The sequence below is a fragment of the Seriola lalandi genome, unplaced genomic scaffold, assembly GCF_002814215.2.
Source record: "Seriola lalandi dorsalis isolate HSWRI2012SDOR001 ecotype SW California unplaced genomic scaffold, Sedor1 jcf7180002054126, whole genome shotgun sequence".
Classification (NCBI taxonomy): Eukaryota; Metazoa; Chordata; class Actinopteri; order Carangiformes; family Carangidae; genus Seriola; species Seriola lalandi.
Window position 1 is genome coordinate 160323 of NW_019524679.1, and position 14796 is coordinate 175118.

At 39.5% G+C, this 14796-nt stretch overlaps 3 protein-coding genes across 3 annotated transcripts; all 3 read right to left on the reverse strand.

The window, feature by feature from the left end:
• Positions 1 to 4726: 4726 nt before the first annotated feature.
• On the reverse strand, positions 4727 to 6091 carry LOC147819293 (uncharacterized). Its single transcript, XM_087173216.1, has 5 exons — positions 5945 to 6091; positions 5728 to 5824; positions 5435 to 5554; positions 5118 to 5196; positions 4727 to 4957 (listed from the first exon to the last, which is right to left on the reverse strand). The coding sequence occupies exons 1-5, from the start codon at positions 6052 to 6054 to the stop codon at positions 4869 to 4871; spliced, it is 495 nt and encodes a 164-aa protein (XP_087029342.1). The 5' UTR covers positions 6055 to 6091; the 3' UTR covers positions 4727 to 4868.
• Positions 6092 to 8837: 2746 nt separating this feature from the next.
• On the reverse strand, positions 8838 to 10406 carry LOC147819294 (uncharacterized). Its single transcript, XM_087173217.1, has 5 exons — positions 10242 to 10406; positions 9986 to 10082; positions 9736 to 9855; positions 9321 to 9399; positions 8838 to 9118 (listed from the first exon to the last, which is right to left on the reverse strand). Exons 1-5 carry the CDS (start codon positions 10352 to 10354, stop codon positions 9030 to 9032), a joined length of 498 nt encoding a protein of 165 aa, XP_087029343.1. The 5' UTR covers positions 10355 to 10406; the 3' UTR covers positions 8838 to 9029.
• A 2724-nt stretch (positions 10407 to 13130) lies between these two features.
• On the reverse strand, positions 13131 to 14489 carry LOC147819295 (uncharacterized). Its single transcript, XM_087173219.1, has 5 exons — positions 14344 to 14489; positions 14127 to 14223; positions 13834 to 13953; positions 13521 to 13599; positions 13131 to 13360 (listed from the first exon to the last, which is right to left on the reverse strand). The coding sequence occupies exons 1-5, from the start codon at positions 14451 to 14453 to the stop codon at positions 13272 to 13274; spliced, it is 495 nt and encodes a 164-aa protein (XP_087029345.1). The 5' UTR covers positions 14454 to 14489; the 3' UTR covers positions 13131 to 13271.
• Between the last annotated feature and the right edge of the window lie 307 nt (positions 14490 to 14796).

Genomic DNA, 14796 nt, shown 5'->3' on the forward strand with positions numbered 1-14796 from the left:
AAAACCACCCAAACACTGAAAAACCCAGAAAGTGTAGTGTCTTGAATGAGAATTTGCAAATCCCCTGATAGGCAGTGTGGTGTGCAAAGCTCAAATAATTGAACTGTAACCAGGAAGAAGTGGGAAAAATTGGTGTGTAACCAGTTACATCTGATATCCGTCATGTATCTATTGTAAATAAATGTAAATTCCACCTCATTATTCTATTCCTGAACACTCTGTACCCATGTGCGTACAAACAGCAACAACAGTGGAAGCAAGCAGTAATCTGCATTTGGACTGACAGCTCGAATGTTCTGCCCACAGGCAACAGAGTGTGGGAAGTATTGGCTGTTACTGGTGGCTCCTCTGGATTATGTGTGTTTCTGCCATCATTCTGCACTTGTAAGTGTAACTAACAAGTCCAAACAAATTCCATAACTAATAGCATATTGGTTTACACTAACGGTCCAGGTATCATGGAACCTTTAAAGGGCTCATGAAATGATATCAGTGCTTCTTTTAATAAGTATTTTTGACAATTTTAGACAATTGTAGTGGTGAATGCTTTCAGGTAGTGTAGGGCCTGTGAACACAGCCCTGGGATGACTCCTCCCCCAGCCAACCTCCTCATCAGAGCCAGGTTATAAAGGGCACCTGCTGGATTCTTTCAGTCTCTTGCTGGTTCCTGTCAATTGTGGCTGGTATCATTGGCTGCAGCGGCACCTCCTCATCCATTTCTAGACTGTTCTAGACTGTTTCTAGTTGGCCATTCATGCCCCATACCAGAGGCCGTTCACCTGCTGTGGTTTTGCCTCGTTTATTTTGCTTTATTGGTTTCATTTGTTTAGTCAACTGGGTTGTTTGTGGGTTGTTTAGTTCCTTGTTTGTTCTTTGTTAATTCTTTGGTTGTTTAGTTGTCTGGTTGCTTATGTACCTGTGATTAAGTGCTTTTGTCTTACCTTTCCTTTTGCAGTGTAGCTGAGTGCTGCCAGGTTGGGAGGCTAGGCACCCCGGGTGAGGTTTTTATGCACCGACCCTGTTTGCGGTGAGGTTTGCTGTGCTGCACCTGAGGTAAGTGAGTTGTAGCACCCCTGGGCACTCCTCAGTAGTCTGCTTCTCCACCAGTGGCCTCAGCTCACTTTAACTTTTTTTTCCCCCCTATTTTGCTTAGTTTATGTTGGACTGGTTTTAGGTATTTTAGTATTGATAATCTTAGGTAAAGTTTCTGTAAACTTCAAGATCCATGCCACTCTTCATAAAGAAATCTATGCAATGAATAAAATAGTTTTTTTTTTTTTTTTTTTTTTTTTGTTTTTTTAATTCTCCTCTTCAGTAGCTTCAGTCCCTGCTAGTCGTTTGGTTCTAATAAAATATTTAGTTAAATTCAAAACCGTGTCTCTCCCTTTATCAGTTAACGAGCCTGTGTCCTAATGTCCATTTAACAAACAGCTAGAGATTATAAATGGTATCTCCTGGGTTGTGATTCCCCAGGTGGCATTGTTGGCCCCTCTCACTACATTCTTTCTCTTACCCTACACTCTGCGCCACACAGGGAATGAGGAATAGACACATGGGAATAAAACGCAGCAAAGGTCAACCACTTAAATCCAAGAGGGAGGCTGCGATTATCAACTTTCGCCTCAGTTCTACCAGTGTGCCCCATAGTCAGGTCCTGAGTGTGACCCAATGTGCTAATAACTGTAGAAAAGAGAGGCAGCCCTATACTGGTTCACTTTGTAATTACACTGACTGGTGAGGCATTAGGTTTTCCAAGAAAGTCCAGCAGTCTGTTTCATGGGATCTTAAAAAAAGGCAGCTCTATTTACTACCTTAATTTTATCTCTGCAGCTTCTGCTTGCTGCATCCTCAGCTGCAGAGCAGTCAACATGCTGACTTTGATGTGCACTTTGATGTGTTTGATGTGGAGCAGTAACCATGGAAAGATCATTCATTTTTATATAAAAAGTAAAGATGCTGGTGCCTGAACTCACCTGATGACAGGTTGTAGAGGTTGCAGTAGTTGAGTTCCCCGTCAAGAAGGCTGGTGAATCCAAGAGAAGTGGACTGCCTGGTAGATAAACAAGTCATTAAGTATTTAGGCTTACTAAATGCTAAATTATACCGAGGTGCTTCTAATGACTTTACTGGTAGTTTCCAAAGCATTTATGACTGTTTTGCAAATCAGTAAATAAGTCTTTAAGCTACATCAGAAGTTCATCCATAGCTGTGTTAACCTGCTAGGTGGCCTGCAGACAAAAACAAGCTTTTGGGCCTTCATTAATCCCCACTTCCTCCCACTCTTTGTGCAAAGTGTAATTCTATGGCCCCAGGGTTGCCATGTTAACTGATTAAACACAAATTAATTCAGGAATAGACAACCAATGAGCAGAAAAACAGAAAGATTGAAAGTCTCAAAATTAGTTTTTGAAACGGGGACCCTGTTTCAGATGGTCTTCAGATTGGGGAAATAAAGCAGGACCCACCTTATTACCCTCATCTTGTCAGCTGAAATTGTGCTTTATTGGTGCATTTTCCCAAACCTTCAACATTTGCACAAACCAGTAGACACATAGTGAGATTGTTGCCTCCAGGGCACACTGGTGCTCAGACACAGTTGCCCATTAAAATTTGTCATAATGTCTATGTATATTGGGCATTGGGAGTACAAAAGAAGTGGAAACATCATGCCTGCAGTTATTAAAATAATACATATTAGTGACCCATTTAGATACATTGTTATTGACCTAGATGGTGTGACACTGTCCTTGAGATGATAGGAAGGTGAAAAGATAAACTGCTTTGTTGCCAAATCCACTAAAGGGAATATTTAATTTTTTACCATAAATTAGCTTATCAGTGATTTGTACATTTTATAAAAGCAACTGCTATGTCAGTTAATATGTTCCTTTTGCTACTTGATTAAGGTAAGCCATTGTTTTAAAAAAAAAAAAAAAAAAAAAAAAAGCATCTGATACTTACTGTCACATGGCAGCCACCAGTCATTATGGGACTGAAGGTTAAGCTCTCAGCCTGAAGGCCTTCAATGGTTGTGTGGTTGGCTTTGACGAATAGAGGGGTGGCTGACACAAGCAAGAAGCAAAAGCGATTTATTGTCTATTGTCTGACATTCGTCACAACCAATCAGAGGGCTGAATGCTTGAATCTGTTGGACTATCTTGGTGCTGACTTCAGCACAAGGTGTTGCAAAGACCCTAGCCTAGAAGAGAGTTTAACACAGTTTGAACACATTCAATCTTTAAACATGAAAATATATTAACAGTGTCTTTTATTTGAGACAATAGATAGTATTCCTGACCTCTAATGAATTCAAATACAGAGACACAAAATGAAAAACAAGCGTACCATAATGTTCTGCAGAAGTCATGGTAAGGGGCTGGAGTGAGCTTAATGATTGAATCTGTTGCAGCATTGTGGTGCTGATTTCAGTACAAGGTCTTGCGAAGAGCCTAGAAGAGAAGTAACACAGTTTGGACACATTCAAGCTTTAAATGGGAAACAAAACATCTTCTATTGATACACAAAATGACAGACTCTGAATCCAGATCAGCAATTGTAACTCACCAGTGTTTTGCAGAAGGCATGGTAAGGAGCTGGAGTGGGAGGAACAGGGACAGCAGTTAAGGAGCATAAGAGTCCTCATGGTGATTATTTTCCACCACGTTGCCTTATTCACTTAATGTAAACCTAATGTTGATACGCAGCTCCTTATGGAAAGCAGTGATTACAGCCTAAACTATCATGATTCTAATTAACAAGGGACCAAACTTTTATTTTTACTGCACGTAGATCATAAACCCTTGAATATAAAAATGACTCATTGAAATCGGGTAAGGAATATTAACATAATAAAGTTGTTTACCCAGAAAAACAGCAGCTCCTCCGTTTATTCCTGTTTGTTTGCAGGGCAGTCTTTCTCGGACCAATATGGCAACAACGTTGACATATTACAGCAATGAGCTGAAGCGACAAATACAGCGTCTATGTATATATGTCTATGGGCATATACAAGCAGAGTCAGACACTGCCAAGATGGTGACAGCACAGCAACCCACTCTGAGCTTCAAAACTTCTATTCAGAGATCAATGGATGATGTCAGTGGGGCTACGTCCATCTTTATATACAGTTTATGGTAACAGGAGCTAGGTTTTCACTACCAGAGGTGGATGAGATACACCATAAAATGCTTAAAGCTCTGGATATTATTTGGCTGTTTTGGTTGATATTTCCTTTGAATGTCATGTAGAGGCTAGGGCAATATGTAGTCTTGAGGTAGGGTGCTGGAGAGGGTGCCAGAAGTTATACCCGGGGACTTCAGTGCTCATAAGGGCAATGACAGAGAATCCAGGGGTGGTTTGACTGGGAGAAACAGACCTCTCTGATCTGAACCCTGTGCTCATCATGGGCTCTTCATAACAAACACCATGTTTGGGCATATAATCGCTGTTTGAACAAAACCATGTATCTCAATATGTAGATTTTTTTTCAGATCAAGAGAAGGATTAAGTGTTTCTTCATGGATTGAGAAGGGTTTACTGCTTAAGATAAATTCTAAATACTATATTTTCCATATCTGTTAACATGTAACAAACATCAATATTCCTATCCAGCTTTGGAAAGTTGATAAAGAAGAGGAGGAAGTTATGTAAAATGAAAGCATGGGATGGTTCCCTTTTCATGCTCAGTTGCAGGATGAAAAAGCACACATACACATAGAGAGCATAATAGAATTGCAACTTTTTTTATTGATATTTCTCTCTATCACACTAAACTAACAGAAACAGCCAGGTCTAAGGGACAAGAACTTTTCTTTTAAATCAAATGTACCAAAATAATCATGGTCAAGTTATCTCAACAATGATTCTTGTTAGGCTTTACAGGTGGCGAGTCCATAGCCCAGGCAAGCCCATTCATTGGTCATCTCCATGAAGCCTGGTGATCTGTTGAGTCCACTCACTAGGAATAAAACATGGAGATTAGAGTTTAGATTTTAGAATTAGATATTGATCATTCGAGCAAACGAAGCAGGAACACTGCAACAAATAATGTGAGCAATGTGATTATTTGAAATAGTTTCGTATGTAAAAGATGACACAATCTGGTCTTGTCGACCCACCTGACAGGAGGTTGTAGAGGTTGCAGTAATTGAGGCCATCATCAAGAAGGCTGGTGAATCCAAGAGAAGTGGACTGTGCCTGGTGAGTAAGAAAGCACCAATTTATACTGATAATTTATGCAGTGGTACAAATGACTTAATGGTTTCCAACACGTTTACAGCTCAGAAATAATTCAGAATTTTTAATCAATATGTATTTAAAGCTATAGTCACTATTCTATTAACCCATATCTTGCCAGTGTGTCAGGTAACTAGTAACTATTTCTAATTTTGTCCTTTATTAACAGAAGTCAATTAAAAGTTTCATTAATACTTACAGACACACGGCAGCCACCGGCCAGTACGGTGGGACCGAAGGTGAAGGTTATATTTTCAGCCTGAAGGCCATCAAGGGAAGTGTGGTTGGCTTTGATAGCTCGAGGCGTGGCTGACACAAGCTAGAAGAGAAAACAACTCATCGTTACACTACATATATGATTTTTTACATTGACTTTAGACATTGGTAAATCATTTTTTTGTGTGAATTTTTTTGTTATTGGTTATTTGTTATCCTTTATTGGAATTTGACCCATCTAAAACACCATTTACATGAACAATGGGTGGTTCTTACCATATACTGACATTCGTCACAGCCAATCAGTGGGTTTAATGATTGAATCTGTTGCAGCATTGTGGTGCTGAGTTCAGTACAAGGTCTTGCAAAGAGCCTAGAAGAGAAGAGAAGTAACACAGTTTGGACACATTCAAGCTTTAAATGTGAAACAAAACATCCTCTATTGATACACAGAATGACAGACTCTGAATCCAGATCAGCAATCGTAACTCACCACAGTGTTCTGCAGAAGGCATGGTAAGGACCAGGAACAGGGAAAGGGGCAGCAGCTAAAGAGCCAAATAGTCCTGCAAAGAGAGCAGAGGCCAGCAGCAGAGTCCTCATGGTGATGTCAAGCAGGTTGCTTCCTCCTGTAGTGCAGTGTCACTGGTGAGAGTGGGCTGGTGTTTGGCTGAGTGTCTCTCTTGCAGGTCAATTTATACAAAATAACAGGCTTGTCATGAGGGCCAGTAATGATTCTTGAGGCCAACTTGACAAAACGTAGGATTTGGTGGTCTTGTGGAAACCATTACATGGTTAGAGGTCAATCATTCAGGTCAGTAAGTCACGGCCCGTCCTCCAATGTATAGTTTGACCCCCACCTTTAAAGACTACACCATGACAGCTCAAGCTAACACATACTTCTCATTTAAAAGTAAAATTTTAAGGTAAAAACACAAACCACTTCTAGTGTACACTTTTATTTTTGTTCCCAAGGGATGCATATCCAGTCTTTGATGACATCTAATTTTTGTTACTGTGGAGTTTTAATGTACTAATTGAAGGTTTCTTTTGTAAGTAATATCGATGGAACGAGAATGATTAGAGGCTCAGGTCCTTTGACGTCTGCAGTGAAATGCTGCACGTTTTATCAGTCAGTGTTGGCCAGTATACTTTTTTATGCTGCAGTCTGCTGGGGCAGCAGCATGTCCGACATGAACACAAGGAGACTGGACAAGCAGGTAAAAAAGGCTGTGTCTGTGCTTGGCAGGAGTTTGGACTCTCTCAGAACTGTTGTGGAGAGACGCATGCAATGTAAGATGGAGGCCATCTTGGACAATACCAACCATCCTCTCCACAACATTCTGGCAGGACAGAGAAGCAGCTACAGCTGCAGCAAACATCTCATCTAACTGCGCTGCAGAACAAAGAGGTCCAGGAGATCCTTTATTCCCACTGCCATCAGGCTATACAACAACTCAGTCAAAGGATGTTCACTAATCTAAATATTATTGTTTATTTATGATTAACTGTTGTTGTTATTATTATTATTATTATTATTATTATTATTATTATCATTATCAACAATGAGCTAATGAACATATGAATTTCCTCTATGGGATAAATAAAGTATCTATCTATCTATCTAGAAGTCAGTGCTGTCTTTTAAAATCCAATTTTAAAATTCTTTAAGTTAAATCCTCAGTTAATCAAAATTACATCAAAACATATTTTCTATACCTTTTTTTGTTCCACCAATCATTTGTTGGGAAATGATTAAATGGATAAACACTGATCTCTCTCAGATGTGGCTTCCAGAGTCTCTGATTTCAAAGATCCACATATGTAACTCAGCACAGTACGCAATAGTCACCTGTTTTGTGAATGACCATCAGGCTCTTTACCATGTCAGTGAACAATGAAGTGATTTCACACACCCAATTTGTAATTTATATGGTCACTGTGAGCTTGAAAAGGAGTGGCCCTGGGGGGTGACTATTACTCTACTATTATATTGAACGGAATTTTACCACTTTATTTATTTATTTATTTCATTAATTAATTCTGGTTCTAAGCAATCTCTTCTTTTGAAGAACTACTAGTCATACTTTTTTGATTATCTTTGTGAATTTAACAGAGTATAAAAGAAAGTCTATGAAAAGTAAATATTTACCATTAAGAAAAATCTGAACAAGAAATGTACTTGTTAAATTTAATATTTTATTTTATTATGTTACATAAAAAGGTGGGCATTTTACTGTATGTACGTTTAAATAACACAACGTAATTAATTTTGAAATCATCATTTTTTTGGAGGTCATTGATCTGGACGTTGTTGAGAGAAAGAAAGTTGTCATTGACAACAAACTGATAACTATAGATAATTAAACTGATAATTATAGCATGGAATGGATTTTATGGTGAAGAATAGATAAATAAATAAAATGTATGTTGTATGTGATAGATCCATACTGAGCATCTGTTAGCGAGACCATGGGACCTGGCCCAGCCCAGCCAAATACCAACACATATCATAGTGGATATAAGAAGCCAATTGAAAGTTTACAGAAGCTCAAGAAGGATGAAAACCATTGACAATGGACAATATCATTGCCTGTATCCTGGAGAAGCCAGCCCAAGATTCACAAAGAAGGAGCCCCCCTCAGCAGCATCATCCCTATAACACTGCCAAACACATAGCTACCATCCTAGCACCATTGGTGGGAAACACTCCTTCAGTCAGAACTCAAGAAGCCTCTTGGATTAGAGATGAAACATATTCAAGTATCTACAACCCAGTCCAGTTGCCATCAAATCAAATTTTTCTTGGATAACCATGACCTGGATGACTGACACTCTTCACAGATGTGTGCTGGAGTGTTCTCCAGATAACCACATCATCACCTCTATGCAATTACATCACACAGGAAGGCAGTCTCTGACAGCTGTTTGTGCTTGTGTACCAAACGGCAGTTCAGAGTATCTGGACTTCTTTGAGTGTTTGAGGGTGCTGCAAGGGGATTCCATGCTTATGCTAGGGGGTGATGGGAAGGAGCAGCCTGTCTGACCTGAACCCTGTGCTCATCATGGACTGCATAGCGTTGCTTTCCAAAGAAACCAAGTATCTAATGATGTTGATTTTTACACTGTGTAACAGTAATTTTTTGCCACCATTAACGCAGGAAAAAGCTGTTTATTCATATTTTGACCTCCAACATTACATTACTATAACATATATATGCTATTTGGAAATTTGGCAAAGAGGAGGAAGAAGTTACGGGAAGTGAAAGCATGGGAAAAATAAGTTATAAGTTATCTAAAACTGGATTCTTCTTCAAGGGATGGCTCCCTTTCTATGTTCGGATGCAGGATGAAAGAGCACACATACAAACACACAGAGATCATAATACAATTGCAATTCTTTATTGTTATTTACTTAATCTATAGGCAGTGATATATGCAGCATGTCTTAGTCTACAGTTACATATTACCATAACAACTACCAGACACAGCCAGGACTAAGGAAAAAACTAGGGTTTTAAATGAAGCCTACCAAAATCATGCCTTTTTTGGTTAATGAATTTCAGCATTGAAGCTTGTTAGGCTTTGCAGGTGGAGAGTCCATAGCCCAGGCAAGCCCATTCACTGGTTATCTCCATGAAGCCTGGTGCTGAGCTGAGTCCACTCGCTAAAAACAAAACATGGATGGAAATTAGGTCATTCCACATTCATTTCTCATATTCCTTTGTCTATATATAAACAGGGATTGCACTGAATTGTATCATTTAAGTAAACAAAGAAGAAACACTGCAACAAATAATGTGAGCAATGTGATTATTTAAAATAGTTTTGTATGTAAAAAATGACACAATCTGGTCTTGTTGACCCACCTGACAGGAGGTTGTAGAGGTTGCAGTAATTGAGGCCACCATCAAGAAGGCTGGTGAATCCAAGAGAAGTGGACTGTGCCTGGTGAGTAGGAAATTCAATAAACTCACACACTGTACTACTGTATGATTTATGCACTGTTATGAATGACTTAATAATTTCCAATACATTTGTAAATAAGTGATAATTCTGATCAGCTAGATCATGAGCAAGCATTCACCAGTTTAGGTCCTCTTTGTTTGCTGTACTTAAAACAAAATAAAAATCAATCAAAATATATGAAGTTAATAAGTATGTCTTTAAAGCTATAGCTATCATTTTATTAACCTATATCCTGCCAGTGTGTCAGGTACCTATTTCCATTTTTTTCCTTGATTAATAGAAGTCAGTTAAAAATTGAGTGTAATCGATACTTACAGCCACACGGCAGCCACCAGTTGTTTTGGTGTTACTGAGAGACAGGGTTATGTTTTCAGCCTGAAGGCCTTCAATAGTCGTGTGGTTGGCTTTGATGGATAGAGGGGTGGCTGACACAAGCTAGAAGAGAAAACAACATATTGTTACACTACATATGTCTTTTGACATTAATGTTAGAGATTAGTAAATAATGTTTTGTGGATTTTTTTAAACGGTTATCATTTATTGGAGTTCAATGAGTGATTCTTACCATATACTGACATTCGTCACAGCCAATCAGAGGGCTGAACTCTTGAATCTGCTGCACTATTGTGGTGCTGACTTCAGTACAAGGTTTTGCAAAGAGCCTAGAGGAAAAGCGAAGTAACACAGTTAGGACACACTGAACTATTAAATATTAACAATTTCAAGCTTTTAGTTGAGACAATAATTAGCTTTCCTGACAATAAAAAACTCTTTTGAACTCAAATTCAAATACAGAGGCACAAAATGAAAATCAAGCATACCATACTGTTCTGCAGAAGGCACTGTAAGGAGCAGGACCAGGTGGGACAGGGACTGCAGCTAAAGAGCCAATCAGTCCTGCAAAAAGAGCAGAGGCCAGCAGCAGAGTCCTCATGGTCACAGTGAAGTGGGTTTCCTTCTCCTATAGTGCAGTGTTACTGTTGAGAATGGGCTGGTTGCTGATTCCCTACAATCCCATTTATATAAAATATCAGGCTTGTCATGAGGGTCAGTAATGACGCTTGAAATTGATTTGGTTAAGGTTATGACTTGTGAGTCTTGTGGTGATTGTCTGACTTGGTGGTCTCATTCTGATTGCTCTTACTATACTTTGAAAGGATTCCCATTTTAAAATGGGTAGACATTCACCACAACTATAATTAATATAATCAGCAAACAAAAACTCAGTTCACCATCAGGGTTTCAGAACAGGTTGGAGATAGGTGGAGCAAACTTCTCTGATTAATTAAGGGACAGCTGACCCTAATTACAAAATTAAAATATATATAGAGAAAACTATATATGAAAAGCTTGGCAGATTTAACCACAGTGTCTACTTGGCTTGATAGTACTATAGGTAAGTGTTTGTTATATCTATTTATCTTTTTAAAGTTGGGTGGGGGCGTCGTGTGGCGTAGTGGTCTAAGCAGGCGCCCCATGTGTAGAGGCTACAGTCCTCGCTGCAGTTGGCCCCAGTTCGAGTCCCGCATTGGATGCCCTTTGCTGCATGTCATTCCCCCTCTCTCTGCCTCCCCATTTCCTGTCTCTCTCTACTATCCTGTCCAATAAAGGCACAAAAGCCCCCCCCAAAAAAAAATTGGGTGAACCAACCCTTCAATAAATGTTTGGCCCTCTTCTCTTTAATCTTTCTCACTAGTCCACATGAGCACTGAATGAGCACATTTAAGTTAAAAAGACGACTGGCCCTTCAAACAGATGCATTAACACTAAACTCTGATGCCAGTTACATTCAAGTGGCAACCTACCGGGCTGAAAAATGAAGCCAACACAGATGTGCAAAAAACTGCAGTTCCTCAAATGGCCACTTGAGGCGGGCTTCAAAAGCGAGTCAATCCCTAGAGACTCCCATGTTAAAATTCCAACTTTACAACAGAAATAAACATGTTTATAGCCTGGTACAAAAAACAGTTTTGGCGTTTATAGTTAATTTCCCCCTTCATGAAAACTCTGCGGAGGTGAATTTTTATACAACTCACCAGTTTGAGTTTTATTAAGGTTTTTAGTTACACATAATTGAGGGCATGGCTGCTTTAAGTGACAGGTGGGTGCTGTCACAGTTGTCTAGCTGCTCAGTGTCTGCTATGTGTCAACATAGCTCATTCGGGTCACTGAGCCGTATTTGTGTTTGTTTCGTGTTGGTGGCTTTTGCTTTTTCATGCATATATCGGACAAATAATATTGCTTGTTGTGCAGTTAATTGACAGAACGTGAGGAGGTCTGTGCTCCTGTGTATTGAGGGGAGTGACATTCTGGCATTATTTTGTTTATAAGTTAGCACTAATTAGCAGGTATCAGTGTCTGCACTCACCTGGCTTGTTAGCTTAACTGATGGACTAGCCAATTAGCCAGCAAATGAATTAGCCTTCGGTTAGCCATCAAGGGAGACTTCTAGATTTCCAGATGTGCTAACGGGGGTGTATCTTCTCCACACTTATTAAACCTTCATACACATAGCCATATACACCTAGACACCTTATTGGACACTGGATTGTATTTCAACGTCGCCGCCATATTGTTCAGAGCAAGACTGTAAACAAGCGCAGGTAAACGGAGGACCTGCAGTTTTTCTGGATAAAAAGCTCCATAACATTTATATTTCTCAATCTGTTTCATTGAGTGGTTTCTATATTCAATGGTGTATGATTTACATGCAGTGAAAATATGAGTTTGGTCTGTAGTTACTTAGAATGGTGATAATTTAGGCTGTAATCACTGTTTTCCATAAGGAGCTGTGTATCAACGTTAGGTTCAGATTAACTGGATTACTGGCATGGTGGAAAATATTTAATTGTCATAAGGAATTGTAAGACTCACCTTACTTTACTAAATTAAACTACTACTTACATTACATTTATAGCTCTGTTGGTAAGGTGTGAGTGGTGGCGCGAGAGAGAGCGAGCGCTGGTGACGGTGAGGTTGGTGACCGGAGCAAGCAAGCGGAGTCAGACACTGCCAAGATGGTGACAGCACAGCAACCCACTGTGAGCTTCAAAACTTCTCTTCTGAGATCTATGGATGATGTCAGTGGGGCTACGTCCATCTTTATATACAGTTTATGGTAACAGGAGCTAGGTTTTCACTACCAGAGGTGGATGAGATACACCATAAGATGCTTAAAGCTCTGGATATTATTTGGCTGTTTTGGTTGATATTTCCTTTGAATGTCATGTAGAGGCTAGGGCAATATGTAGTCTTGAGGTAGGGTGCTGGAGAGGGTGCCAGAAGTTATACCCGGGGACTTCAGTGCTCATAAGGGCAATGACAGAGAATCCAGGGGTGGTTTGACAGGGAGAAACAGACCTCTCTGATCTGAACCCTGTGCTCATCACGGGCTTTTCATAACAAACATCATGTTTGGGCATATAATCGCTGTTTGAACAAAACCATGTATCTCAATATGTAGATTTTTTTCAGATCAAGAGAAGGATTAAGTGTTTCTTCATGGATTGAGAAGGGTTTACTCCTTAAGATAAATTCTAAATACTATATTTTCCAGATATCTTAACACGTAACAAACATCAATATTCTTATCCAGCTTTGGAAATTTGATAAAGAAGAGGAGGAAGTTATGTGAAATGAAAGCATGGGATGGTTCCCTTTTCATGCTCAGTTGAAGGATGAAAAAGCACACATACACATAGAGAGCATAATAGAATTGCAACTTTTTTATTGATATTTCTCTCTATCACACTAAATTATCAGAAACAGCCAGGTCTAAGGGACAAGAACTTTTCTTTTAAATCAAATGTACCAAAATAATGATGGTCAAGTTATCTCAACATTGATTCTTGTTAGGCTTTACAGGTGGCGAGTCCATAGCCCAGGCAAGCCCATTCATTGATCGTCTCCATGAAGCCTGGTGATCTGTTGAGTCCACTCACTAGGAATAAAACATGGAGATTAGAGTTTAGATTTTAGAATTAGAATTTAATCATTCGAGCAAACAAAGCAGGAACACTGCAACAAATAATGTGAGCAATGTGATTATTTGAAATAGTTTCGTATGTAAAAGATGACACAATCTGGTCTTGTCGACCCACCTGACAGGAGGTTGTAGAGGTTGCAGTAATTGAGGCCATCATCAAGAAGGCTGGTGAATCCAAGAGAAGTGGACTGTGCCTGGTGAGTAAGAAAGCACCAATTTATACTGATAATTTATGCAGTGGTACAAATTACTTAATGGTTTCCAACACATTTACGGCTCAGCAATAATTTAGAATTTTTAATCAATATGTATTTAAAGCTATAGTCACTATTCTATTAACCCATATCTTGCCAGTGTGTCAGGTAACTACTTCCATTTTTTTTGTCCTTGATTAACAGAAGTCAGTTAAAAATTTCATTAATACTTACAGACACACGGCAGCCACCGGCCAGTACGGTGGGACTGAAGGTGAAGGTTATGCTCTCAGCCTGAAGGCCATCAAGGGAAGTGTGGTTGGCTTTGATAGCTCGAGGCGTGGCTGACACAAGCTAGAAGAGAAAACAACTCATCGTTACACTACGTATATGATTTTTTACATTGACTTTAGACATTGGTAAATCATTTTTTTGTGTGAATTTTTTTGTTATTGGTTATTTGTTATCCTTTATTGGAATTCGACCCATCTAAAACACCATTTACATGAACAATGGGTGGTTCTTACCATATACTGACATTCGTCACAGCCAAGCAGTGGGTTTAATGATTGAATCTGTTGCAGCATTGTGGTGCTGATTTCAGTACAAGGTCTTGCAAAGAGCCTAGAAGAGAGGAGAAGTAACACAGTTTGGACACATTCAAGCTTTAAATGTGAAACAAAACATCCTCTATTGATACACAAAATGACAGACTCTGATTCCAAATCAGCAATCGTAACTCACCACAGTGTTCTGCAGAAGGCATGGTAAGGAACAGGAACAGGGAAAGGGGCAGCAGCTAAAGAGCCAAATAGTCCTGCAAAGAGAGCAGAGGCCAGCAGCAGAGTCCTCATGGTGATGTCAAGCAGGTTGCTTCCTCCTGTAGTGCAGTGTCACTGGTGGGAGTGGGCCGGTGTTTGGCTGAGTGTCTCTCTTGCAGGTCAATTTATACAAAATAACAGGCTTGTCATGAGGGCCAGTAATGATTCTTGAGGCCAACTTGACAAAACGTAGGATTTGGTGGTCTTGTGGAAACCATTAAATGGTTAGAGGTCAATCATTCAGGTCAGTAAGTCACGGCCCGTCCTCCAATGTATAGTTTGACCCCCACCTTTAAAGACTACACCATGACAGCTCAAGCTAACACATACTTCTCATTTAAAAGTAAAATTTTAAGGTAAAAACACAAACCACTTC

Coding starts and splice junctions, on each gene's coding strand:
- LOC147819293 (XM_087173216.1), bottom strand. CDS start 6,054: ATGAGGACTCTGCTGCTGGCCTCTGCTCTCTTTGCAGGACTATTTGGC. Junction 5,825..5,944: donor GCCTTCTGCAGAACACTGTG/GTGAGTTACGAT, acceptor CTTCTCTTCTAG/GCTCTTTGCAAGACCTTGTA. Junction 4,958..5,117: donor CCTCTACAACCTCCTGTCAG/GTGGGTCGACAA, acceptor TTTTATTCCTAG/TGAGTGGACTCAACAGATCA.
- LOC147819294 (XM_087173217.1), bottom strand. CDS start 10,354: ATGAGGACTCTGCTGCTGGCCTCTGCTCTTTTTGCAGGACTGATTGGC. Junction 10,083..10,241: donor GCCTTCTGCAGAACAGTATG/GTATGCTTGATT, acceptor CTTTTCCTCTAG/GCTCTTTGCAAAACCTTGTA. Junction 9,119..9,320: donor CCTCTACAACCTCCTGTCAG/GTGGGTCAACAA, acceptor TTTTGTTTTTAG/CGAGTGGACTCAGCTCAGCA.
- LOC147819295 (XM_087173219.1), bottom strand. CDS start 14,453: ATGAGGACTCTGCTGCTGGCCTCTGCTCTCTTTGCAGGACTATTTGGC. Junction 13,954..14,126: donor GTGACGAATGTCAGTATATG/GTAAGAACCACC, acceptor TTTCTCTTCTAG/CTTGTGTCAGCCACGCCTCG. Junction 13,361..13,520: donor CCTCTACAACCTCCTGTCAG/GTGGGTCGACAA, acceptor TTTTATTCCTAG/TGAGTGGACTCAACAGATCA.